Source organism: Pongo pygmaeus, chromosome 5 (assembly GCF_028885625.2).
Source record: "Pongo pygmaeus isolate AG05252 chromosome 5, NHGRI_mPonPyg2-v2.0_pri, whole genome shotgun sequence".
NCBI lineage: Eukaryota > Metazoa > Chordata > Mammalia > Primates > Hominidae > Pongo > Pongo pygmaeus.
Genome location: NC_072378.2, coordinates 160,479,206 through 160,505,820, shown reverse-complemented (window position 1 = coordinate 160,505,820; position 26,615 = coordinate 160,479,206). Strand labels below are relative to the sequence as shown.

General features: G+C 45.8%; 1 protein-coding gene across 1 annotated transcript; it reads right to left on the bottom strand.

Moving 5' to 3' along the window:
* On the bottom strand, positions 1-26,615 carry MAS1 (MAS1 proto-oncogene, G protein-coupled receptor). Its single transcript, XM_054493070.2, has 3 exons — positions 26,600-26,615; positions 18,067-18,273; positions 1-10,532 (listed from the first exon to the last, which is right to left on the bottom strand). The coding sequence occupies exon 3, from the start codon at positions 10,494-10,496 to the stop codon at positions 9,519-9,521; it is 978 nt and encodes a 325-aa protein (XP_054349045.2). The 5' UTR covers positions 10,497-10,532; positions 18,067-18,273; positions 26,600-26,615; the 3' UTR covers positions 1-9,518.

Below are 26,615 nucleotides of genomic sequence, written 5' to 3'. Positions count from 1 at the left end.
TTCTCGTGCATGAACATTTTATTCCTGATATCTGAAAAGTTCCAATAATTCCCTCTGAATCCAGAGAATATGGTTTGATACAAGTGAACAAAATGGTCCCTGAGCATGTAGAATTGGAATTCTATTTACAGCCAATGTACTTACTACAGAAAATCTCTCATTTTTTAAATCACCTTGTGATTAATCCAAAACAGAATTTCTCAACTTTACACCAATCTCATCCATCAGGATGGACGGGTCAGGATGTCTGCTGGTCCTTCTGCAAAGTTAAATCCACCAGGAAACAAGGACGATTTGCCACCACTGAGGTCAGGATTGTCAAATGGACGTGCTGCAGCCACATTGGAGAACATTTCAGAACGGGGAATTCCCAAAACACTCCAGGCTGGAGGTGGCAAAGTCCGGCCACTACCAAATCTGGCTACCACCTGTTTTTGTAAAACCCACAAGCTGAGAATAGTTTTTTTACATTTTTAAATGGTTGAAAGGGAAAAGAAAGAATTTCTATGACATGAAAATTACATGAAATTCAATTTTTAGTGTCCATAATGAATTTGTTGGCGTGCAGCCATCCTCGTTCATCTAAGCACTGTCTGCTTTCACACACCCACAGAGTTGTCATTGCAGCACAGACTGTACGGCCCGCAAAGCCAAGAGTGGCTGCTATCCGGCCCTCGACAGCAGCTTCATTGGAATCAGGGGAGTCTGCACTCACTTGGAAATACAGGTTTGAGGTGGGTTGTTGAATTGGCCTCGTGTCTTTGCCCCTCGCTGGCAACAGTGCCAGTGCTCCACTCACTGGAGTGAAGATGAAGAGGAGGTTTGTCTTCATCCTTCATCCCCCAAGTATTGACTTGGTGCCTGTCTCGGGACCATGTGCTGCCCAGCATCCTGAAAAACACACCGAGTGCCTTGGAAGTACAACAACTCACTTTTTTTATTGCGGTAAAATATACATAACATAAAATTTACCATCTGAAACATTTTTAAGAATACAGTACAGTGGGGTTAGCTACATGCCCATTGTTGTGCAATAGATCTCCAGAACATTTTCATCTCCTCAAACTGAAATTCAGTTCCTACTAAACACTAACTCCCCACTCCCCCCTCCCTCCAGCCCCTGGCCACCACCATTCTACCTTCTGTCTCTATGAATCTGACAACTCTAAGCCCCTCATATGAGTGGAATCATACAGTCTTTGTCCTTCCGGGCCTGGCTTATTTCACTTTGCATAATATCCTCAAGAAACAACTAATATTTGCTTGATGCTTGAAAGTTTACACAGAATTTCCTTGTGCGTTATTTCACTTACTTGGCACAGCTACTTTGTGGGGTACGTTACTTTAATTCCATGATAGCAGATGCCATTGGTCAGCCCTGAAGCCACCCCTGTGGTCACTTGCAGGTAGATCCTGTACCTGCCCATGGCTCCCTGTGTCGCTCTGCCTAGACATATTCCCTGCTTTGGGCCATGCTCGGCCTGAGCACAGGGCAGGCCAGGAAGAGCTGGGAGTTGACGTCGGGGAGTGATGCTCCCTATTGAGGGGCAGGAGGTGGGGGTCAGCGCCACGGCTCTTTCGCCCTTCCAGGAGGGCAGTTCTGAGGTGGGACCTCACTGTCCTGGACCCTTGTTCTCCTTCATTCACCCTTTGCTAACTTCCTCCTTTCCCTGTCTAAATTCTCCACTCTCTCCCATGCTCCTCTGGATGACGGCCACATGAATTACTTGCACTAAATCCTTGTCTCAGGATCTGCTTTGGGTGGAACTCCAACTAAGTCACCAGTCACAGAGATTAACTTGTTGACACTTGCCAAGCTACTAAGTAGACAGTCAGGCTTCTAGTCCTGTTTTCTCATTCCGGAGGCCTCTGCCTCAGGTGTTGACAGGCTGGTGTTGGCCAAAAGGTACCATACAGGGAATGTTAGCATCAAGCCTGCGAATCACTCCTTCCCCACAGCAATGCCTGCAGGAACAATAACCTCAACCAGGGCACCTTGCAAAGATGCTGAAGACCTCAATCAGACTGCTCTGTAGAAACATTATACTCAGTGAACTAGTCCTATTTCCAGCAGGATATACCTAATCTGTCAAGATTGTTTATTATAAATAAATTTGGGATTTATAGATTTATGGGGCAGAGAGGCTGGAGAAAGGGTATGGGTAGTCACGTAAGTATATTCTACCTGTGTAATGAACAATGTGCAAAATGGAGGTACCCCAAACTTCACAAGTTTCCTTTGAGAACAATGTTTCTTTGTATACGTTGCTCAAAACTCATCAGTCAATGTAAAACTTAAGTGTGTGCCAATGTATGAGAAGGGGACATTTTGGGGGGGCTCAACAAGATGGCAGAATAGAAGATTCTCTGGAACCATTCCCCCCACAGAAATATATTCCAACTATTCAAAGACAAGAACACCACCCTGAATTCACCAGAACTTTGGGGAGAAGCTGAGAAACCCCCTGGGTCCACAGAATTGAAAGAAGCCAGAACTGGTAAGAGAAAAACAATCAATTCATACTGTGCCACCACTCCCAGCTGGCATAATGTCACTCAGAGAATGTCTCTAGATCCACGGTTTCCAAGGTGACAGGAGAGAATTAGAGGTGAGCATTTTATCTCCCCACTGATCTGGTCATCTTCATGGGACACCCACTCTGGCCCCATCCCACAGGAACCACTGAGTATGCCAGGATAGCTGAATGACCTGGGGTGAACTGGGGACAAAAAGCCAAGCACTGATTGCAGCAACTGGTGCACTGGTGCACTCTGAGCTCTGATCAGTGGGGACACCATGGTGAAGGGACTGGCTGGCACAATCCACATGGAGGTCCAAATCCCTGGCTGCATTTTCCACAGAGCCTAGGTATACTCGAGAGCCCTCCCCTGGCCTGGAAACAACAAAAAGCTCAAGATTAAGTTCTGACACTCACTTACATCTTCCCTGAACTGGGAAATGTTGACAGAGCAGCAATATAGTTCCAGGGCAATGTTTAAGTTCCAGTGCTCACTGCAAGTCTCACTCAGAACAGGAAGAAACAACAGACCAGAGTTTAAGTTCCAATACTAAGTAGCAAAGCTCTGACACCACCAAAGAACACTTGAAAAACTGTCAGAGGTGACTATCTTCTCAATTGCACGGGGATCGACATGAAGTGCAAGGACTGTGAAAACTCAGGGGAAAACGACACCATCAAAAGAGATAACAAAGCTGTAGCAATGGACCCAGAAGAATTGAAGATCTCCGAAATGTCTGACAGAGAAATCAGAATAATCCTCCTAAAGAAGTTCAGGGAATCACAAAAAGTACAGATAGAAAACTAAATGACATTTGGAAAACAATCTAGAAACAAAATGAGAAATTTGACCCAAAAAACCCCAGAAACAATTAAAACTGTTGGTCTCCTCCAGAAAAGAGTGTTTCATTTGTGCCTGGCACTTGCCTCTTATCATTTGAATCATTAGTTTCATGTTGGGTAAGATCTGTAAGTCACTCTGAATTTGCTTTAACAATTCAACCCTTTGTATTAACATGTATATGTACACATTTAAATAATTAGTGTAAGAGGATCTCCTTATCCATGAATGATTGGTTTTAGTAAAAGATTGTTAAAAAGGAATCTTGTTAAAATGAGGACCACAGTTTCATAGAAAATCATGACAAAAGTGAAATTAAAATCATGAAAATTGTTTTAATTGTGCTTTACTAAAACTCATTATAATTTCAACAACATGCCAATAATTTTAAGCAAATGAGACCCCAGTAGCTGATTTTTGGCCTTCAGGAAAAGCTAAGTCTCAGGAGACTTCCTTCCAGAACACAATCACCATGTTGTAAGAAACCCAAACCACATCAAAGGGCCTTGGGTAGGAACTCTGGTCCACCTTTCCAGCTGAGCCCCAGGAATGACCAGCCACCTCGATTGCCCTGCCTAGACAAGCCTTCAGGTGGCTTCTGCCTCAGCCAACAACTCACTACAACTACAAGAGACGCCAAATGAGGGACTGAGCTCAATCAACCCATGGAGACTTGAGAAATGACAATACATTGTTCTTTTAAGCCACAAAAATACTTAATTTTTTGGCATAATTTTTCTTTTTTTTGAGACGGAGTCTCACTCCATCACCCAGGCTGGAGAGCAGTGGTGCAATCTCAGCTTACTGCAACCTCCGCCTCCCAGGTTCAAGCAATTCTCCTGCCTCAGCCTCCCAAGTAGCTGGGATTACAGGCGCTCGCCACCACACCCAGCTAATTTTTGTATTTTCAGTAGAGATGGGGTTTCACCATGTTGGCCAGGCTGGTCTCAAACTCCTGACCTCAGGTGATCTGCTCACCTCAGCCTCCTAAAGTGCTGGGATTAAATGCATGAGCCACTGTACCCGGCCAATTTTTCTGTCTTTACTTAATGGTTACTTTTGCTGAATATCAGAAAGTGGGTAATTTTTGCAAAAATATCTAAAGACTTCAGCAGTTTTCCCAAGAGCCTCTCTTCAACATTTGATATTAAAATGCTTCTTTTTGGAAGCTCCCATCTCATCATCATCCTTGTTTATTTTCCTCTGATTCAGCTGCTAACCGGTCTAGCTCTTCTCCATGCTCTTTTATCAATAGTTGAAGTGTATTTTAGCAGTTCTGTGACACCTCTCTTACCAACTTCACTGAATCCTGAATGTTTGTCAAGATCATCAATGAAAGTTCGAGGACAGTTTGCACATTGACTCTGAGGCATTACAAGACTGATCCACAAAACTGTAGATGAGGCAGCGAGAGAGACTGTGGTGCTAAGCAGGGGGAGGCCTGATGGTACCCATTTTATAAGTGATACATTTGCTAATGTTTTCATATCGAGGATTTTTGTTTCCCACATAACCTTGCAAAGTTAAACAGTCAAATGTTAGGTAAAGAGAAAAGAAGCTTCCTGTTTGTGGAGTCAAGCAAGCAAATACGTGATTGCTCCCACCTCCTCCTTTCTTCACTTCTACCACCCACTCCTCACCATCTCATTCAGCAGCCTGAACAGCCGGGTGTCTTGTCTTGTGCTGCTCCTCTCCATGAGAAAAAGCACAGGAAAAAGTATGTATGACTTGATGTGTTTTCCTTTCCAGGGGTGATTTCTAATTTAAGAAGAGGTTGAGTAAAAAGACAAATTTCAACCTAACGGAACTACTCTTCTAATGGTGAAATTGTAGGGACACCCATAAAGCATCTTCTAAGTGCTCCTTAAACAACTCCATGAAGGCAGCCAATGATCCCATCTCCATCTCCATCAGTCACTGGAGCTGTGAGGCACAAAGGGAGGAGATGGCTGCTGGTGGCTCTCCAGTTGCTCATCTCAGTGCATACAATGCTGTCTCCAGAGAAACAACCAGTATGTGTGGCAGGGAGCAGGCTAGTCAAGGCCAGTGGTGCTGTTCACCAACCCTCCTCCATCCTGCTTCCTGAAAATTCTGTCCTCCCTTATCCTGGACTGAAATTGATGTGCAGGACAGAGAGGGAAAATTGCTGGAGAAATGCCATCGGGCAGGCAACAGGGGAAGGGGCTGGAGCATCTTAGCTAGGGTGTCACCTTAGCCAGGGAGGGGCATACTGAGTTCCCCCTGAGCACACAGGGGAGAGGCCAATATGCAGGAGATGTAGCTAGGTGAGCAGAGGGGACGGCGGGGATGTCTGGAAGGGTTCTTCCAGTTGCTTCTATTCCCCTTGTGTAAAGGGGAGCCAGCCATCATTTACTGAGAGTGAGGAAGGGAAAGATGTGGAAAGTCTGGGAAAGAAAATGCATGGCACGGTTATCCAGGAACTCAGCTTCCAGAGGCTCTCCTGAGTCTCTAATGCTTGAGCTGGACGTAGATGGATAAATGGAGTTTGCTAGATTTAAAAAAGGTAGAGCCATCTGTGCAAAGGGAATAGCATAGCAAGGGGCACAGGGTGACAAGCGGTGTCCTTCACTGAAAAAAGAATAGGGGCAGGCCCAGCGCAGTGGCTCACACCTGTAATCCCAGCTACTTGGGAGGCTGAGGAAGGAGAATTGCTTGAACCTGGGAGGTGGAGATTGCAGTGAGCTGAGATCACGCCACTGCACTCCAGCTGGGGCAACAGAGCAAGACTGTGTCTCAAAAAAAAAAAAAAAAAAAGAAAGAAAAGAAAAGAAAAAAGAAATGGTGGGGAAATGAATGGGTTACAAGCACCTGTAGGACATTGGGTCAAAAAGTCCATTAGATGGTTGGACACACAGGACTGGAGCCCAGCAAAGGGTTCTGGTCAGCAAATGTATATTTGAGGTTCATTAATAAGCAGGTGATTATGGATCAGGATCCAGGGAGAGTTCTCAGAGAGAGGAGAGCGGAGGCCCAGCCACTGAACTATGGAAAATGTGTCCATTTAAGGGAGGAACAGTAGAAGAGGGAGGAAAGAAGTGAGAAGAATCCAATCAGGAAGATAGGATTCAAAAAAGAGAGCTGGAGAAAAATGTAGCAAACTAGAATCCAAGAAAAGAGATAATTTCAGGAAGACTGTGGGTATTAAATGCCACAAAAGGCATAGGTAGAAAACAGCCCATCAGATTGGCAGTGTGGAAGTTACTCACCTTCCTGTCTGGACCAATCTCTCTATGACGGTCAGGCTGCAAGACAAATGGTAGCATGTTGAGGGCTGAATTGTGGCAAGAGTCAGGACAGTGAGTGTGGAAGAGCCTTTCCAGAAGGTGGTTTGGAAGAGAGGGAGGGACGGGAGATAGAAACTGGAAAGGACTGTGGGTCAAGGAATGGCTCCTGGTTAGGTGGAAGCAATTTGAGTCTATTTATATGTGCAAGGGAAACAGCCCAGAGAGAGGTGCAGTGGATTCGACCACCACAGCAAATAAGCTGGAGCTACAGCAGTGAGCAAAGCTACGTCCCTGGCCTCAAGGAGCTTATAGTCTAGCGTGAAGAGTCAGAGAACGAGCAAACAAGCAAATCGATATACGGCATGACGAGTGCTGAGGAGAAACCCCAGTGGGCAGGGGAGGGAACAGAAGAGGCTGCACGCAGTATGGGGTGGCAGGAAGAGCCCCCTGCTGCGGTGACCTCTGCCACACAATTTTGTTCCTAACACTTGTCAAACAAACTTGTGTGCAGCCTGGCGTTATAGTTATGCGGTGTCTCTCCTATGACACAGGACAGCAGCTTCCATTTCCCCATCTTTGCCTTGTCCACATCATGGTGTTCTGCAGAGAAGGCTGTGCATGAATCTTTGTAGTAGGAATGCTACAAACCCTTCCCGTTCAGTTAGGACAGGCATTATCCAAACAATCTCCTCCCCATCCCCAGGGAATTCTCGGAAGTGGCACCTAGTAACCTACGATGACTTAGGCAAATTGTCTGAATGCCTAAAGGGTACAAATGATTTAGTATTCTCTACATATTTGCAAATTTATGTAAATCTTCTTGTTTTAGTTTTAACCTTACATTTCACTTTGGGAATGGGTTTGGGGAAGAGAGAAAAAAATTAGTCTTTGTAACCCTGCCAAACTCTGAATCCTACCTCTTGGTAAGGCATCATTTTAAAAGGTTAGAATAATTTTTATATTCACTATTGCATTTGATTTCCCCACTTTATCTGCAGAAAAACAATAAATAGGGGCTTTCTATTAGTTCACCATATTTTCCTTAAGTAGAAATTCTTTGTATCTGATAGTCTTTAGGGTCCCCTTTGAGACTAAGATCCCCTTACAGATGAGACGAGGTTGGCCCCCTTTCCCTACCCCAGAGGCCGGCACACAGCCCACACAGGAAAGGACAGGAAACAGAGGGGAGTTGCTCTGATCTCCATATTCTGTTCTTTCCCAGGGAAAATGCTCTGTTTTCAACCAAAAACAAGATCATTCTAAATGTCATTGCTCCACACCCCATCTGGGCTCCTGAAAGCAAAGCTGCCTTGTTTCTGAATCAGATGTCGTCACCCACTGAAAAGCCTCCTGCATCCAAGCTTGGCTGGCAGTGGGGTCCTTGCTCGAGGGGACAGACTCCTCTCCCCCAGCTAAGCTGCCCCGCATCATTTCTTTTGAGAAAGGAAGAGGATGGGGAAGGACCAGCAGCAACAGAGAACCGTTTCATCACTGCCTCTCTGACCTTTTAAAGAGCAAATGCTTAAAATAAATACTATCTGGCTCATTTCTATGGACTTGAACATTTTACAACCTGTAGAATCATGTGACATATTGCCCTTTTGTGGAACTCCTAGAAGGGACAGGAAATAAACATAGCTATGCGACAGGCTTCACAGCTAAAAGCCAGGACGTGCCGTGTCTGGAGGGCAACTCATGGCAGGCAAGAGGCAGAGCCCACCCTGGAGTGCTGAGTAAAGATGCTGAGGAAGTCATGCAAGCATCTGTCATGAGCAAAAATATCAGAGTCCTCCAGGATGTGACCACATTTTCATTAGCCCTTGCCACTGAGCCTCCTTCCAGGTGTGATTAAAAAAAAAAAAAAAAAAAAAAAAAAAAAAAAAAGCCTCAGGAGGAGAGGAGGCAGACAGGTGCAGAGACCCGCACTTGGCTGCAGCTGAGAACTCTGGCTATAAATAACCCACCTCTTCATGGGGGAGGAGGGTCCCAGTCACCCCCAGGAAGTCATAAATTCAACTCCATTCATAAAAATGTTTATGCAATCAAAGGATTTCAAAACACAGACTTTCATTTCATCTAGTATTCCCACAGAGGGAAGGTAAGCCACCACTCCTCTACTGGTGGCCAAATGTTTTTCTTCACAACCTGAAATGATGCACTAGCACATGGCTGGTTAGATCATAACATCCACGATGTTTTTCAATAGAGGCGTAATGCCATGAAAAGCTTTCATGCTGCAAGCAAAGAGAAGACCTTCGTAAATTTACATTCAACATGTAAAAACACATAATAACTTCTGTACACGATAGAGCTGTGTGTATGTTTGTGTGTGTGCTTTACAAAACAAAAATTTATATCTTGTCTACCATTGAAGGGAGTAAGGAGAGACTGATATTTGTTGAACATCCACAATGTGCCAGGTGCTTTACAAGCCTCATCTTCTCATTTCATCCTCACAGCAGACCAAGGAGGTATAGACTATTGCCGCGACCATTTTATGAGTGAGAAAATGAGGCTCTGAGAGGTTTAACAACTTGCCTGAGGTCACACAGGAAGCGACCCTTGTTCTTCCTGCTACATCAAGCTGCCTCCTCAAGTTCCAACAAATACTTTTGTTACCTTGTCCAGTACACATCTGTAAATCTTCCTGCTAGAGTCATTTTTATGGTTCACGGTAAGATGCTGCCAAAAGAGCTGAAAGAAATAGAAAGAGTCTTTGTCAAGTACAGAAATGACAGGTCATTTCCAGAAGATACAGTACAGAGTTCAATTTCATCATTAATTAGTATCTCATGCATATGGGATGAGATGTCCTTCTGTATCACATTTAGGAGATACTTAAGTTATATTCCAAGCACAAACTAAAAATGACCTGTGTTCCACCATTTTTATCCACAACTTCCCTCACAGTTCTTAGACGACAGTCTCAACTGTGACTGTATTACAATTGTCTTCTTGGCGCCGAGGTTGCATTTCATCTTTGAAAGCCCTGGTCAGAACAACTTTTAAGGACTCCTTGAATCTCTTCTTCTTACTGCTTCCCACAAAGAAGTAAATGAAAGGGTTGGCGCTACTGTTGATTGTGGAGAAGAGCAGGGAAATGTGGTGTAGGTTCCCAAAGGTCGACCAATACTCATAGTACAGCAGGTAAAGGAGTCTCATGGGCATGGCGAAGATGAGGAATATAATGATGGTGACCATGATGACTATGTAAAGCTTGGAGGAATGGGAAGCCCACGTGTTCTTCCGGATCTTCACGACCAAGATGGTGCTGGACACCAGCATGAGGGGCATGAAGACCAGGAAGCTCAGGACGGCTATAAAGATGATGACTGCCCGGCAGTCACTTCGAGAGTGACTCTCTTCTTCTCTGTCGATGCACATGACATACTCCATGGTGGTCACCAAGCAAGAAAGAGCCCACAGAAGGGCACAGACCAACGCTGACTGGTACTTGGGGCGATGGCATCGGTACCAGATGGGGTAAAGGACTGACAGGCACCTCTCCACGCTAATGGCCGTCAGCAGATAGAGGCCCGTGTTGTAGCCAAACAGAAAAGTCACTGATAATGTGACAATTGTATAGTAATGGCCAGAAGAAAGCTCATAATCTAAAGCATAGTCGATAGACAAGATGAAAATACAGAAGAGCAGTGAGATGTCTGCAATAGACAAGTGGGTAATGTAGACAGTGAAGGGATTTCTTCTCATCCGGAAGCACAGGAACCAGAGGAGAATCCCATTCTCAACAAACCCCACTGGGGAGATGCTCATAATGACCCAGTGCACGATGGGGATTTGCCGATGTGCATTCCCGACCGAGGCGTTCGTGCCAGTTGAGATATTCGTGGGTTCCTCAACAACAAATGATGTCACGTTTGACCCATCCATGAGGAGGCCTCAGGCTGGAACTCTTCAGGTAATTTTCTGTAAATATGTCCAAAGCAAAACAAACACAAAAAGCCATGAAAATTGTTGAATTGGAATAAAAGGGAGAAATTCAGCTATAAATCACAATCTTCATGTTATTACAAAAAAGTTTAGCAGACTCTACAGTTATCTTTGTCACAATGATAAGATTAGGCCTTTAGGACCTGATAAGAAAGGAACTTAGACCTGATAAGAGACAGAACTGATTGAACGACCCTTCTGGATCCCCAGTGATAACCATTCATTCTATATCATTGTGTTCTTGTGGCTTAGTGCCAAAAAGGAGATGGCCAGGCAAGAGTGGCCGAGTGCCCTGTGCAGGACCCATTTCCAGTTCTGGCCCGAGCTTTCCTAATGGCATTTTGAAAATCATTTCACCTTCTGTGCCTCCATTCATTTGCCTGAGGGACCAGGTTGACTGCATTAAGACTTGATGACAAAACGCATGTCTGGGCAATGTTGCCATTGTCATTTTTTAATACATGAAGTGCCATAAGCAGTAAGGAGAGGGAGTGCCTGGGACAATGGGTTTAATATTGTACCAATATTGCTTAAAGTGTGAACAATCAAAAGGCATTTATTTTACACGGCTTCAATATCTGCAACAAACCTGGGCACCCGCTCAGACTACGTAAGCCAGGCAAGCCATCGATGTGTGGAGTGGATGGAGAGCCCTAACAAGACGTATGTACATCCCCACAGACCACAGGCCAGATGGTGCAGGAAACACCATTGCCAGATGCCAGACAAAGCACCCCAAAAATTTTTTTTTCTAGTTTGTGTGCATGCATGTGTATGTGTATGTAGTAAAACATTGTTCTTTGCTTTCTGAACTTTGTCCATAGGAAGTTGATCAAAATAATTTTTTTTTTTTTGAGACAGAGACTTGTTCTGTCGCCAGGCTGGAGCGCAGTGGCAAGATGTTGGCTCACTGCAACCTCCGCCTCCCGGGTTCAAGCAATTCTCCTGCCTCAGCTTCCTGAGTAGCTGGGACTACAGGCACGTGCCACAATGCCCGGCTAATTTTTTGTATTTTAGTAGAGATGGGGTTTCACCATGTTGGTGAGGCTGGTCTTGAACTCCCAACCTCAGGTGATCCACCTGCCTCGGCCTCCCAAAGTACTGGGATTACAGGCATAAGCCACCGTGCCAGCCAATCAAAAGAATATTTTTAGTGAATAGATACCTGTCTTTTCCTCATGAGCTCACCTGAAGCAGAATAATACATAAATGTGTTATTTTGTGGCACTTGAACGGCTCGGGTGATATTAGACATTTCTAGAATCGAGTTAGCAGAGCCCCAGCACGTGCAGGCCCTGAGCTGTGATCTCAGTACAGCCAGGCCTGGATCCTGGACCAGCAGGTAGCATTTGGGTTGGCGAAACAGGTGTTTCCTTCCAGCGATGTGATCCAGGCACCCAGGAGGACCCTGCCTCCGTGGTCCCGATCACGCCTATCCCACTGACATTTCCCTCAGCTGTTCTAATGGGACGCAGGAAATTACTTTCACTGGAGGAGAGCTTCCTTTTACTTCATAATTAGTAGACAGAGACCCGGATAAGAACCCACACAGGACGAGAGCTCGCATGCCCTGTCATGGCTAACCAAAGGCCTGCTGTAGAGACCAGGCCTTGTTAGAAGTTTGCAAGTAAGACCACCATGTTCCCCAAATTCTCCCCTCACACATTTAGCCCATACCAGGCACTGTTCTAGGCACTGGGACATGGCAGTAAATAAAACAGACAAAGTGCCAGCCTGGTGGAGTCTGTATTCCAGTGGGGAGGCAGTCAAGCAAAATACAATAACAGCAACAACAATCAAACTGACGTCAGTGCATGAACAGTGCTATGGAAAAAAGTAAAGCGGCATTAAAGGAAAGGAGTGGCAGGGACCTGGGGGTTCCATTGTCCATAGAGTGATGGGAAAAGTCTCACTCATGAGGTCACACTTGGGCAAAGACACGAAGGAAGTAGGTGACCAAGGCCTGCGGGTTCTTGGGGGAAAAGTATTCCAGGCAAAGGGAACAGCAAGTTCGAAGTTCCAGAAGCAGGAGGCAGCCAGGAGTGAAGAACCGCAGAAAGGCCAGCGAGGCAGGAACGGCCCGGAAAGGAGAACAGTCAGGTGCTGAAGGCAGGGGTCTTTGGCGACCAGGTCCAAACGGGCTTCGCGGGCTGGTGCTTTTACTCCCAGTGAGACGATAAACCACAGGAGGTTCTGAGAGGAGGAATGTGGTTAACTTGGGGGACTGTGGCGTGAACAGCCTCGGTATGGCCCCTGTGTTCAGGTGACACTCTAGGGCCCATGGCAGGAAGGAGGAGGCCAGGTGGGACGTGAAGGCACTGGCCTAGACACAGGGAGGATGTTAGCATAAACCAGGTTGTGGCAGAGGTAGTACTATCTGGTGGGAGGTCTTTGATTTGATTCACTGACGGAAGAGATACGTGTTGTGGTAGAAAGAGAGAATACGTGTTTAGCCATTTGCTGAATGGACAGGTGCAGGTGAAGCAGGTTAGCAGGGCCTGTGGAGTTCGAGAAGCCTGTGAGGCAGCCAGGCCATGTCCGGGGAAGCCTCAGGAGCCGGGGGAAAGTTGTAGCCTGGGCATATAAATGTGGGTGTTGTATGCAAACAGGTGGAATTTGAAGCCATGAGGCAAGATGAGGGTATCTGTGAGGGAGGATGAGAGTATCCGTGAAATATGGGTCATTAAAAAGGAGAAGAGGTTCAAGGACTGGGCCTTGAGGCATTTCAAAGTTAGAGGCTGGGGAGATGAGGAGGAAGAAGGAGAGGAAACTGAGGATGACCTGACAGGGAGGCAGGAGAACAACTGGGGAAGAAGGGCTCCCAGGAGGCCAAGTAAGAACGAGTTCCAGGGGAAGAAAATGTAATCAACTGGGCTAAATTCTACTGCAAGTTCAAGTGGGCTGAGACCTGGAACTTGATATTGACCATGGGAGTGGAGCCACTGCTGACCTTGGTAGGAGTATTTTCAGTAGACTGGACAAAATGAATGCCTGATGCAAGTGGTTTAGAGCGACTGGGAGAACAGGTGGAGACAGTGAGTGTAGACAACTCTCTTGGGGGCTGTGGGGTTGAGAGGTGATAAATGGATAAGAAGTATCCAGTAGAAAGCAAACAATTGAGGAGTCAGGAAGTAGGGGTCTAGAGCTGGGTGGAGTCGCGGCCTTGCCAGAGCATAATTTATACCTGGTGAAGGGGAAGGCAGGCTGTGTGGCTGCAGATCCGGTGAGGTGGGTAGATGTGGTTGTGGGAGTGCCCAAGGCGAGAAGTAGTCTTCTGAAAACACAGTATCTCTTTTACAGCAAAGTAAGGAGCAAGGTCATCAGCTAAGAGTGAGGAGATGTTAAGGGTTTAAGGAGAGAGGGCACGATGTGAAATAAATGAGGGAAAGAGAGGGCTAGGGACATACACAAAGTGCAGGATCTCCAGCCAGGCTAACCTAGAGCCCGCCCAGGTTAGTGCTCGGGAACCTGGGAGAGACCACTCAGCCTCACCTGTGCTTCTCTACAGCTCAGCTCAGCTGTCCAGGTGCCAGCATGGAGAAAGGCGAGAGTTGGATTTAACCAGGGCTGGGGTTTACCAGGCGGGTACGACACAGAGTGGGGGTCAAAGGAAGCAAAGCATGTAGAAGAAAAGGGCTACGATGATGGACTCTGGAGCCCAATGGGGTTAGGAGAAAAATGAGGGCACGAGGGAGGTAACAGACGTGAACAGGAAATAGGAGCTACATATCAGAGGTCCCAGCAGTGTCAGGGAATCATTGAAGTCCCCGTACTAAAGGCACTGAAGGGGAAGGAGGAGGTGAGGGCTGGAGAACGTGATGCTTAAAACTGAGCTTGGGGCAGTGTAGTTTTGGGGTTATCAGTATTAAGTGCAGAGCGTGACTGTGGAAAAGAAGGGCTGAGGGAGAGTGGAGGATAAGATCATTTGAGCTGAGAGCAGAACCTGGAGCTGCAGCGCTAGAAGAATTATCCACAGATGCTCAAATCGCTGAGAAATAGTGTTGGAGACCAGGAACATTGTTGGAAAACGTGGCTGTAATCCAGGTGCTAAAATCATCAAGGAATTTGGGACAGCAGCCCAGGGGTCTGAAGCGACCACAGCAAGGAGGATGGGAGGCGATACAGTGGCCAGCATGCACTTCAGAGACTGGTGTTTCATTGCTCCTGCTGCTGCTGGTGTTGGAGAGAGAGGAAAGAGGGAAGAAAAGTAATTCAGAGTACACAAAAGGTAGGGGTAACAAGGGCCTTGACCAGCGCCGTCTAACAGAAACACAACGTGGGCCACCTGTATAAGTGAAGTTCTAGTAGCCACATTAAAGAAAGTAAAAAGAAACCAGCAAAATCCATTTTAATCATGTACTTTATTTAGCCTAATGTGTTTAAAATATTATTTCAACACGTCATCAATACCAAAAATATGGATGAGGTATTTCATGTTCTTTTCCATGCATTAAGTCCCCCAGATGCAGCGAGTATTTCACTCTTGGGGTTCATCTGGCTTCCGATGAGCCTGGTTCCCTATGCTCAGGAGCCTCATGTGACTCAGTGCTCCCATTTTGGCCAACACAGGTAGACAGCCATGGCAAAACTGAAGTCGCTTATGCAAGGAAGCCAAGTGCTTTCATCTTTTAATTACAAACCTAAACCAAAGACCAGAGATGTAAATTCAGGACCTAATCCGAGTTTTTGAGGGTACTGACAAGATCCTCTTTCTGCCTCCAGTCCATGCCCTGGAATCTCTCATGGACCACATCCTTCAGCTGCAGCTTCTTGCTGTGAGCAGAGAGCTCTCAGTTACCCCAGGTCACCTCCCCTTCTCTGTCACCCTGCTTGCTCATCCTAGATTCAAGGTATGCTCTATTTTCACCAATGACCCATTCTCCCAAGCAGCCTGTCCTACCCTTTCCTTTTGCAATACCAGTTTCTATTTCTGTATTCAACTTTTCTTCTTTTCCCCAAAAGTTTCCAAATAAATTCACAAAAGTCAGCTGGAAAGGTGTTTCAAATGGCATCTTCTTTCTTTAATTTTTTTTTTTTTTTTTTTAGAGATAGGGTCTTGCCCTATTGCCCAGGCTAGAGTGCAGTTGTGTGTTCATAACTAACTGCGGGTTGAACTCCTGGGCTCATGTGACACTCCTGCCTCAGCTTCCCAAATCACTGGGACTACAGGTGCATGCCACCACACCTGGCTCATTTTTGTTTTAGTTTTATTTTTGTAGAGATGGGGTCTTGCTATGTTCATACCCAAGAGATTTCTCCTTGTAACAGAGCAGAGTTAAAATTTTTTAATTAAAAAAAAATTGTAGAGATAGTCTCACTCTGTTGACCAGGCTAAAGTACAATGGTGCAATCATAGCTCACTGCAGCTTCAAACGCCTGGGCCCAAGCAATCCTCCCCTCTCAGCCTCCTTTACAGCTAGGACAACAGGCATGCACCATCACACCTGGCTAATTTTGTTTTTAATTTTTTTGTAGTGTTGCCAGGCTGGTCTCAAACTCCTGACCTCAAGCAATCCCCCTGCTTCGGCCTCCCAAAGTGCTGGGATTGCAGGTGAGAGCCACTGTGCCTGGCCTCAGAGTTAAAATTCTGTCTTACTGACTGTTGTGGGCGGAATTGTGTTCCTTTCCAAAATTCATATGTTGAAGTCCTAATCCTCAATGTGACTCTATTCGGTGATAGGGCCTTTAGGGAGGTAATTATGGCCAAATAAGGTCCTAAGAGTTGGGCTCTAATCCAATAGAAGTGGTGTCCTTGTAAGAAGGGGAAGAGACATAAGAGATCTCTCTCTCTGTGAGGGCACAGAGGAAAAGCCATGTACGGACAGAGGGAGAAGGCAGCCTTCTGCAAACTAGGAAGAGAGCCCTCACCAGACCAGCCCTGACGGTGCCTCGATCTTGGACTTCTGGCCTCCAGAACTGTCAGAAAATAAATTTCTGTTGTGTAAGTCACCCAGTCCATAGTATTTTGTTATGGCAGTCAGAGCAACCTAATACACCCACTAAACAGCAAACTCCATGAAACCAGGACCTTATCCTTTTTGCGTCTGAATCTCCAACACTTGCACACAGTAGGCATTTAATAAATACTTATCAAACTGTTTCAAGAAATAAAGCCCATTATAACAGTTCTAAGAATACACTCTGCTTCCCCACGAGAGAAAACCACCACTTTCAGTGCAGGGCTTCACACTGAATAAACATGGGTTTCTAATGGTTAGAGCACAACTCATGAAGCACATGTAGTATTCAGGCAGACTTTGATCATGATGCGGATTTTAGTCGTGATTGGAATGCACATAAAAAATTCCATTAAAACTAGTTCTTATTTAAAAACGAATCATAATCCTCCAAATTGTTTTTATAGCGGGGTTCTATTTAAATGAACACATTGCTAAAAATCACATTCCCAGTCTTATCCAACCAACTGAGTTTCAGTCTCTGAAGTGAAATAGCAGATGGCGAGAAATGCCTTGACAACAGCCGGCCCTACGTACCCGTCACCCCAGCCCTTTCCTCCCCCAGCTCCTTGGTCATTTTGTGTATTCTTCATCTCTGTCAATGGATGACTGACGGAGATATTTGAGGTTGGGAAGTGTGAGGAGAGTAGAAGGGTAATTGCTGCTAGCTGACAAAACAGTCTAGCTCAGAATAATTTAGTGTTGGCTCAGTGAGCCTTCCCCAACAGCAGAGAGGAGACCACACATTGAGATCTCAGAAAGCCATACAGACGAGGTAGGCACTTGCACTGCAGGGTGCATCAGTAGGGTAACTTCTCTCTGGGTCAATGCAATTCTAGGACCAGAGGCTCTCTGCCCAGACATGCCAAATATTTTTCATTTTTATTATTATTATTTTTTGAGATGGAGTCTCATTCTATCGCCCAGGCTGGACTGCAGTGTCGCGATCTCATCTCACTGCAACCTCTCCCACCTGGGTTCAAGCGATTCTCCTGCCTCAGCCTCCTGAGTAGCTGGGAATACAGGCACCTGCCACCAGACCAGGCTAATTTTTGTATTTTTAGTAGAGACAAGGTTTCACCATCTTGGCCAGACTGGTCGTGAACTCCTGACCTCGTGATCCACCCGCCTCAGCCTCCCAAAGTGCTGGGATTACAGGCGTAAGCTACCGCGCCCGGCCTCATTATCTTTTTTTTTTTTTTTTTTTGAAACAGGGTCTTGCTCTGTTGCCCAAACTGGAGTGCAGTGGTGCAGTCATAGCTCACTGCAGCCTTGACTTCCTGGGCTCAAGTGATCCTCCCACCTCAGCCTCCCGAGTAGCTGGGACTACAGGCACTCACGACCATGACAGCTAATTTTTGTTGTTGTTGTTGTTTATTTCTTACAGAGATGGGGTCTCACCATGTTGCCTAGGCTGGTCTCAAACTCCTGAGCTCAAGCCATCCTCCTGCCTCAGCCTCCCAAAGTTCTGGGATTACAGGCATCAGCCACCACACCCGGCCACCAATCATTTTTCTTACACAGCACTTGCATTTGCAGGGATGCATGTTTACCTGGCAGTGACAGCCTGGGGTGGAAGGATAGCTCATCCTGACAGCCCTCAGTGGCCCCTGGAGTGGTCAGTTACACTGCAACGGAAACCTCAGTTGGGAACAGATTGCAAAGACAGCCAAGGAAGTGACAGCACCACGACTGGTCAGCATTACTGGCAGCATCACAGAGCATCTTCCCTCCTCTCTTTCTTCTCACAAAAGAGATGTCTAGGGAGAAAGAAATAAGTTAGACTGTGAGAATATCGTGGTGTGGGGCTCTTGGGGCCAAAGCACCTTTCCTTCCATCCTAGCTTTGGAGCCTTGAAATCAGCTTGGGAGGCTGATAAGGATGACATCATTGCCCCCTTTTTAGAGGGAAAAACCTAAGGATTAAAAAACATGCCAGGCTCAGAGCCACCGTGTTGCACAGCCCCAAAGGGCCTACCGTCTGCCTTTGCTCCAGTATGTCCGGTGCTCCCTGGGTCCTGCAGGGCTGTAGTGCCCAGAAACTTATGTGGATCCTATTAGTCACAGTGCTGGCCAGGCAGAAATCCAGGTCACTTGACTTCTGACCATGAGCTGAGACAATAAGAAGAAAGAAGAAGGGAGAAGGGAGGAGAAGGAGAAGAAGGGAGAAGCGGAAGGAGAAGAAGGGAGAAGGAGAAGGAAGGAGGAGGAGGACGAAGAGGGAGGAGGAGGAAGAGGGAGGAGGACGGAGGAGGACGAAGAGGGAGGAGGATGGAGGAGGAGGAAGAAGGAGGAGGAAGAGGGAGGAGGAGGGAGGAGGAGGGAGAAGAAGGAAGAGGGAGGAGGAGGAAGAGGGAGGAGGAGGAAGAGGGAGGAGGAGGAAGGGGGAGGAGGAGGAAGAGGGAGGAGGAGGAAGAGGGAGGAGGAGGAAGAGGGAGGAGGAGGGAGGAGGAGGAGGAAGAGGAAGGAGGAGGGAGGAGGAGGGAGGAGGAGGAGGAAGAGGAAGGAGGAGGAGTGAAAAGGAAGAGGAGGGAGGAGGAGGAAGAGGAAGGAGGAGGAGGAAGAGGAAGGAGGAGGAGTGAAAAGGAAGAGGAGGGAGGAGGAGGAAGAGGCAGGAGAAGGGAGGAGGAGGGAGGAGGAGGAAGAGGGAGGAGGAGGGAGGAGGAGGAAGAAGGAGGAGGAGGGAGGAGGAGGGAGGAGGAGGGAGGAGGAGGGAGGAGGAGGAAGAAGGAGGAGGAGGGAGGAGGAGGGAGGAGGAGGAGGAGGAGTCGTAGTCTGGAAATCACTGTTCTACCAAACCCCTCAACTTTACAGGACAGTAAGTGGTTGCTGGAGAGCCTGTGAGGCAGGCCAACCTTCACAACCAGTTTGAGAAGCCCTGTGGCCCAGCGTGCCTGATCTTAGCCTGGAGCTCTCTCCACTACACCCTGGGGCCTAATCCTATTTTTAAGACTTTACCGTTTATAGCCTCTCTATACTTAAGTTTTCTAATCTAGTCTGCCTCTAACCTTTCCTATTTAAGGAATTCAAGTCACCATATTGTAGGGAATATTTTTTATTAAGACTTGTTTAGGCTGGGTGGAGTGGCTCACACTTGTAATCCCAGCACTTTGGGAGACCGAGGCAGGCAAATTACCTGAGGTCAGGAGTTCGAGACCAGCCTGGCCAACATGGTAAAACCCTGTCTCTACTAAAAATACAAAAATTAGCCGGGCGTGGTGGCATGTACCTGTATAATCCCAGCTACTCGGAAGCAGAGGTAGGAGAACCACTTGAACCTGGGAGACAGAGGATGCAGTGAGCCGAGATCGCACCACTGTACTCTAGCCTGGCCAACAGAGTGAGACTCCATCTCAAAAAAGAAAAAAAAAAAGACTTGTTTAATTTCTAGTTGTGACTTTGCCACTATGTGGTCTCTGCATGTGAAGTAGTCCATTGTGAAGTAGTCTGCAGGGGCTGATCAAACCACTCCTGCCTGTTCAAAGAGCTCTGCCACTAAAAAAATGATTACCCTGAAACCACCTTTGCAAAAATTATAACAGTGAGAAAATTATGACAGTGTGAGATCCCACCTAACTGATTCCATCTTGCTCCTAAACTCTAAGCTGCCCTTGTTCATTCCTGAGCATAGGCTGAAATAACTTTGGGAGAAACTTAGTTTATAGTTTAACTTTGAAACAAAGACAATAACAACCCTTTCCCAAAACAAACCCACTTCTTGCCTGGGTACCAGAATGCCTTTGTAAGACTAACAAGTTAGGCACAAGATTCAAAATTATGGTTTAGGAGTCATGCAGCCAGAGGCCACAAGATTCTCTACCTCCCCATTGCTCCTAGGGATAACATCACTAGTGTAAACCCTGTTATTTGTGCTCAAGATATTTTTCAGACCCTGCATTCTGATGCACCAGCTGGTGCCACTCAGATAGATAATCTGCCTCAACCAGTTCTGTGATCCCACCCAGAAACAGAAGACCGCAAAAACAAACTGCTTCAACTTCCTGTGACTTCATCCTCCAACCTGACCAATCAGCACTCCCCATTCCCTGGTGCCATACACACCAAATTATCCTTAAAAAAAACCCCAGTCTCCAGCTGGGGGCGGTGGCTCACGCCTGTAATCCCAGCATTTTGGGAGGCTGAGGCGGGCGGATCACAAGGTCAGGAGATCAAGACCATCTTGGCCAACATGGTGAAACCCTGTCTCTACTAAAAATACCGAAAAATTAGCCAGGCGTGGTGGTGGTGGGCACCTGTAGTCCCAGCTGCTGGGGAGGCTGAGGCAGGAGAATGGCGTGAACCCGGGAGGCGGAGCTTGCAGTGAGCTGAGATCGAGCCACTGCACTGCAGCCAGGGTGACAGATCAAGACTCCATCTCAAAAACAAACAAACAAACAAACAAAAAAACCCAGTCTCTTGATTTTCAGGGAGACTGATTTGAGTGGTAAAACTCTGGTCTCTCGTTTAGCTGGCTCTGTATGAATCAAATTCTTTCTCTATTGCAGTTCCCCTGTCTTGATAAATCGGCTCTGTCTGGGCAGCAGGCAAAAAGAACCCTTTAGGCAGTTACAGTCCCAGCAGGGCTCATTTTATAGCCTCTTTAATCTTAACACAAAATGGGGGTATTTTCTTTTAAATGTTTATCGCCTTTCTTCTAATTTTAAAGCAGTATATGCTCATTGAAGAAAATTCAGAAAATCCACACATACAACTACTATTAAAAATTAACCTGATTCAACATTTAGGATATTCCATTAGTCTTTGTTCAATGTCTTACACACTCGTTTTTAAAATTGAGATTGCATTTTATAATCTTTTGGTATCCTTTCCTTCTACCTTTTTTTCACTCAGTATCATATTGTAAACATTTACTCATGTCAGTATATACTCTAAAAATATGACTTCAGTATCACTAACTGAAGGTATCATGATTTATTTATTTATTTATTTATTTATAATTTTGAAACAGGGTCTCACCCTGTCAACCAGGCTGGAGTGCAGCGGCAAGATCACCGCTCACTGCAGCCTCAATCTCCTGGGCTTAAGTGAGCCTCCCAGGTAGCTGGGACTAGAGCACATGCCACCATGCCAGCTAATTTTTTGTATTTTTTGTAGAGACAGGGTTTTGCCATGTTGCCCAGGATGGTCTCGAACTCTTGGACTCAACTGATTCTCTTGTCTTGGCCTCCCTCAGTGCTGGGATTACAGGCGTGAGCCACTGTGCCCAGCTTTCATTATTTATTTTTAATAATCCCCTAGCCTTGGACATACCCATTTGCTTCTGATTTTTCACCGCTATTTTTAAAAACAAAGCACCGTAATGAATTTATGGATGCAAATTTTGTGCACATCTCTAATTATTCCCCTAGGACATATTTCTAAAAGTGGAATTGCTAGACCAAAGGGTATAAACATTCTTCAAGATTTGAATGTGTATTAACAAACTGTCATCCAAAATAACCATGCCAATTATATTAATACCAACATCAACAGTATATAAATTTTTTTCACAGCATATATATGTTTCTTTTTCTACAACATCTTCAGTTTCTTAAATTCCCAAATTTGATAGATGATAAAAGATACCTTGTTTTAATTTGCATTTATTTGATTCCTAATGAGGTTGGACATTCTTTTATGTTAGCAGTTACTTGTATTTTTTGATGGATTGTTTTTTCATATTCTATGTTCATTTCTTTTATTGAACTGCAAGAAACATTTGTAAATATGGCAATTTGTTATATGTTATATGTTACAAATTATTTTTCCCCAGAAACTGGAGTATTTTATAAAAGACATGAAAGGATGAGGCTTGGAGTTTTCTTAAAAACACTTTCTTATTGGTAAAGTCAGACCATCCTGTGCTGATCATTAAGACTTAGAGCTTGAAAAAATCATGCAGATACTGCAAACCACCCCCTTGTTTTTCCAGGTGAGGAAATTAACTCAGGACTAGTCCAAGGTTACATACCTAGTAACAAAGGCAGCAGCAGAGCCTGGATTGCCCCAGGTCCAAATTGGCGCTATTTCTAGCCCTCCCCTGCCCCACCCAACATACACACACACCAGCTCATTGTCAACAGTCCATCTATGTGTGAAGTTCACACACCCATTCATGGGGCTGTTAGGACTTCTAGAACATTTATTAATGGCTTCTATGTCACCAGAAGCAACCGCACAATCAACTGGGTTGTCAGTAATTAAAATCCTTAAAAGATGGAGTTTTTAATTTATCAAAGGATGGATCTTATTTATCAAAGAATGGATTTTTATTTATTATAGCACCATCTACCCAATACCAAACCCATAACCAAAACAACACAAACACACAGGAATGAGTTATTTTCAGAAATATTGTCTCTGTTTTCACTTTCTTCTGTGAAACAGAGTGGCTGCTAGCTATCACTATTATCAATAAACACATCTATTGATGAAGGACACCACGCTTCACCATTATGGGTAAAGATAATTGATGTCAGAGGGGGCAATTCAGGCATGTCCTTTCATCAGAACAAATAAGAGAAAGGAGCCAGTGCATTCAACAGCGCAGCGCTCTCAGCCAAGTCCTCCAGAAGGGGGTGAGACAAGATCTGGGGCTCGAGCCCCTCCCCGATGCATGAATGTTGCTATGGAACCCCACTTCGCGTCTCCTCGCCTCTGTCTCTGAGATGATGCCAGAGCCTAGCATATTTCTTCCCTCTGGCTCTCCTCCTGCCTTCCTGCAGTTCTTCTTCTGTCTCCTTCGCTGGATCTGTTCTTACACCGCCCTTTGCACCTCGGAGTTCCACCAGGCTCCATTCTCTTTTTTTGTTATTTGTTTTTTTTTTTTTTTTTTTTTTGAGACACGGTCTCACTCTGTCACCCAGGCTGGAGTGCAGTGGTGCCATCTCTGCTCAATTCAGCCTCCGCCTCCCAGGTTCAAGTGATTCTCCTGCCTCAGACTCCTGAGTAGCTGGGACTACAGGCACCCACCACCACACCTGACTAATTTTTTGCTATTTTTAGTAGAAACGGAGTTTTGCCGTGTTGGCCAGTCTGTATGCTCCATTCTCGACCCTCTTCCCTTCCTACTCCACAGACTCTTCTTGGGTGGTCTTGTTCAATCCCACCGTTTCAACCATCACCATTTGCTGATGAAATCCAAATGCACAGCTTTAGCTCACACATCTCCCCAACATGTCAGACCCATATAACCAACAGCCCTGGGTATCTCCAACGGGGCCTCATGGTGGCACAGCAGCCTCAGTGGGCCAAAACAGCAATCCAACCTTCCCCGCTGGTCCACACTTCCTCCAATATGCCTAATAGCCTTCCAACACAAAAAACTGGACACTTTACCATAATCTTGTATGTCCCCTGCACCAGTGCCTAGAATCAGCCATTTCTCCAAGGAGCCCTGGTTCCTTTCAGTAAATACTTATATTTAGAAGCCAAGATCTGGGTGTAAAATGTGCTCATTGCTAGGAGGCTGTCGCTGCTCCCAGCCCCTCTCAGTGGCAGGGCCAAGGAATATATGTACATAGATACATTTATGTATAGTCATACATACACACACCTACAGCTGTATTTCTATGTCTTTTTATATCTTTATAAAATATATACATATAATCATGAATTGACACCAATATCTCCAGTTTTGACCCACCACCAGTGAATTCATTTGAGTTTTCTCCCTCTCCATATTTGTAACTCCCTTCTCTGAGAAACCTGGCTTCTGTGGCCCTCTATGCATTTACTCATTTGATCAACCCACCTATGAATGGTTGCCTATGTCTGCCACTGCTCTTCCCCTGCCCCTGCACAGATGCCCTGCTCACTTTGTTGGGCCCTTTTACTTCCTGTTGGACCAGTGCTGCCCCTGCCACCTACCCTGAGACACAGACCTCACACTGCAGGAGCTCCAACACCCAGCATCTGTTCCCTGTACCACCCATGCAGATATCCTGCCCTGCCCAGGACTGACATCCCCTGCCATGTCACCACTGCCACTGCCCTCACCCCAGCGTGGCTGCCCCCATGGGGATGATCCTTGCCTATTCAGGCTCCAGCACCTCACACAAGACACCACAAGCCAGGCTCACCATGGTGGAAAGTAGGACTTAACACCCACCACCTTCCTGCAAAACTCAAAGAATTGTAGGCAGTATCACATCTGAATGCAGAAGAGACTTTTGAGAAGAGGGGTTTTGACACTGATCAAAGTACAGTGCAGAGGCCACAGCCTATTCTGCTTGTGCCTACGGCTGCTTGGCCTGGGAGCTGCACTTTCAGTCAAACTGACCACAAGAGGCAAGTCCTCCATCAAGCAGATTAACCCCACTGGGTCTCAACTGTTTCACATGCTGGCATTTTAATGTAGTTTTGAAAGGCTGGGGTATGAGAAATGCTAGAGATTGAACAGCACTTTGCCAATATGAGTCTCATGGAAATGCCAAACTGAGATAATGAATCAACAAGCAGGGAAACAAGCATGGTGGTTTCCATCGATGTGTAAGGATGTGGGCTTTGCAGAGCCTGTGTCCTGGCAGGTCCACCTGAGATTGCTGGCTGCATTTACCTCTCAGTGAAAGTGAGAGGAGCAGATGGGTGGTGGAGCTGATAGAAAAAACAAGGAGACTCAGAGTCAGCAGAGAGTTCTAAATGCCATACATTTATGCTGCTCAAGTGTTCTCTAGAGACCTCAGAAGAAAACAACCCCTTCCACATTCCCATTCAGTTCAGCACAGTCCTCCCATGGCCCCAGATGCCCAGCCTAGCACATCACTCTTAGAAGAAAGAAAGAGGGGGCTGGGAAGAAAGGCAGGGAGAAAAAAGGAAAGAGAGAAAAGCCAACAAAACTCAGGTTGGGGGAGTGGGCCATCTGAAAGCACCTGTTGTTCCCAGGCAACTTAAAAGAGAGCCTGACCCTAGGCTGGATTTCTAGGTGTGCAGATCCAGAGAAAAGGGCAAATTCTTCCCTGTGTGTGTGTGCAGTCACCTGGACAAACAGAAACCCATTTGTGAGATGGAATTTCCATGGCAGGCAAGGGCTCTGATGGGAATGTACAGGGCAGGACCATCTGTCCTGGTATTAAATGCATCATTCCCATCTTCCCCACACTAGGGCCATCTGCTTGCAGAAGCAGAGACTTCTTGCTCCCTTTCCAAACATACCACAGGATCAATTTAGAGCCCTGGTCTAAAAGGGGGAAAGGTGATTTTGTCCCCTAAGGGATGTTTGGCATGCCTGGAGATATTTTTGGTTGTCACAATGGAGAGGAGTGTGCTACTGGTATCTAGTTGGTAGAGGACAGAGATGCTGCTAAACATCCTACAATATACAGGACAGCCCACACGGCAAAGAATTATCCAGCCCAAAATGCCAATGGTGCCAAGGCCATGGCACTCTGCTAGAGGCCAGCTTGCTACTACCTTTTTACTGCTGCACCCACAGCAATCTAACAACAGACTATACATTCTCTCACCAAATTACTCCTAAGTATCCTGGCTGGGAAGTGTTGCTAAGACGCTCATACCAAAGATCAAGACTGAGCAGGAGATTCCTTTTAACAGACACCTTGTCACCAAAGGACTGCATATGACTTCATAAGCAACAGAAGCTAGTACTGATGCCAGTGCCCACTAAGGAAAAACGAAGAAAATCAATATTGCTTGCCCCTGTGATGCTGAAGAGCTGATAGCCAAGTGATTTCTCCAGAGGAATCAAATTCAATAACAACCCTTTCAAACCTCAACTTCTTTATCATTCATAAGCTTTCATTAAGCAGCCTTGAAAACTCCAAGTCCACCATTCGAACTGTGAATTGATCCTAAGATTCTTTCCCCTGAAACGAGTTAAAAAAGAAAATGCTACTGCAGAAGTTTCAACCCTGAAGTTGAAGAACAATGTCTGGGAACAGTTAACTCAGCAAAGAAGTAAATTTTCCAAAACAAAGGCAGGAGGAAAGAGAAGTTTTTGCCAACACACACCAACGGCAAACATCTAACACACTGAAAAAAAAAAAAAGAAAGAAAGAAAGAAAGAAAGAAAAACCAGCACAGAAAAGAGTTACCCAAGGAATAGCTTTTTAAAGAGAGAAAATCTTACTCTGGTTGTCAAGGAC

What these genes read in the sequence shown, in the direction of transcription:
- MAS1 (XM_054493070.2), bottom strand. Translation starts at nt 10,496, where the DNA reads ATGGATGGGTCAAACGTGACATCATTTGTTGTTGAGGAACCCACGAAT.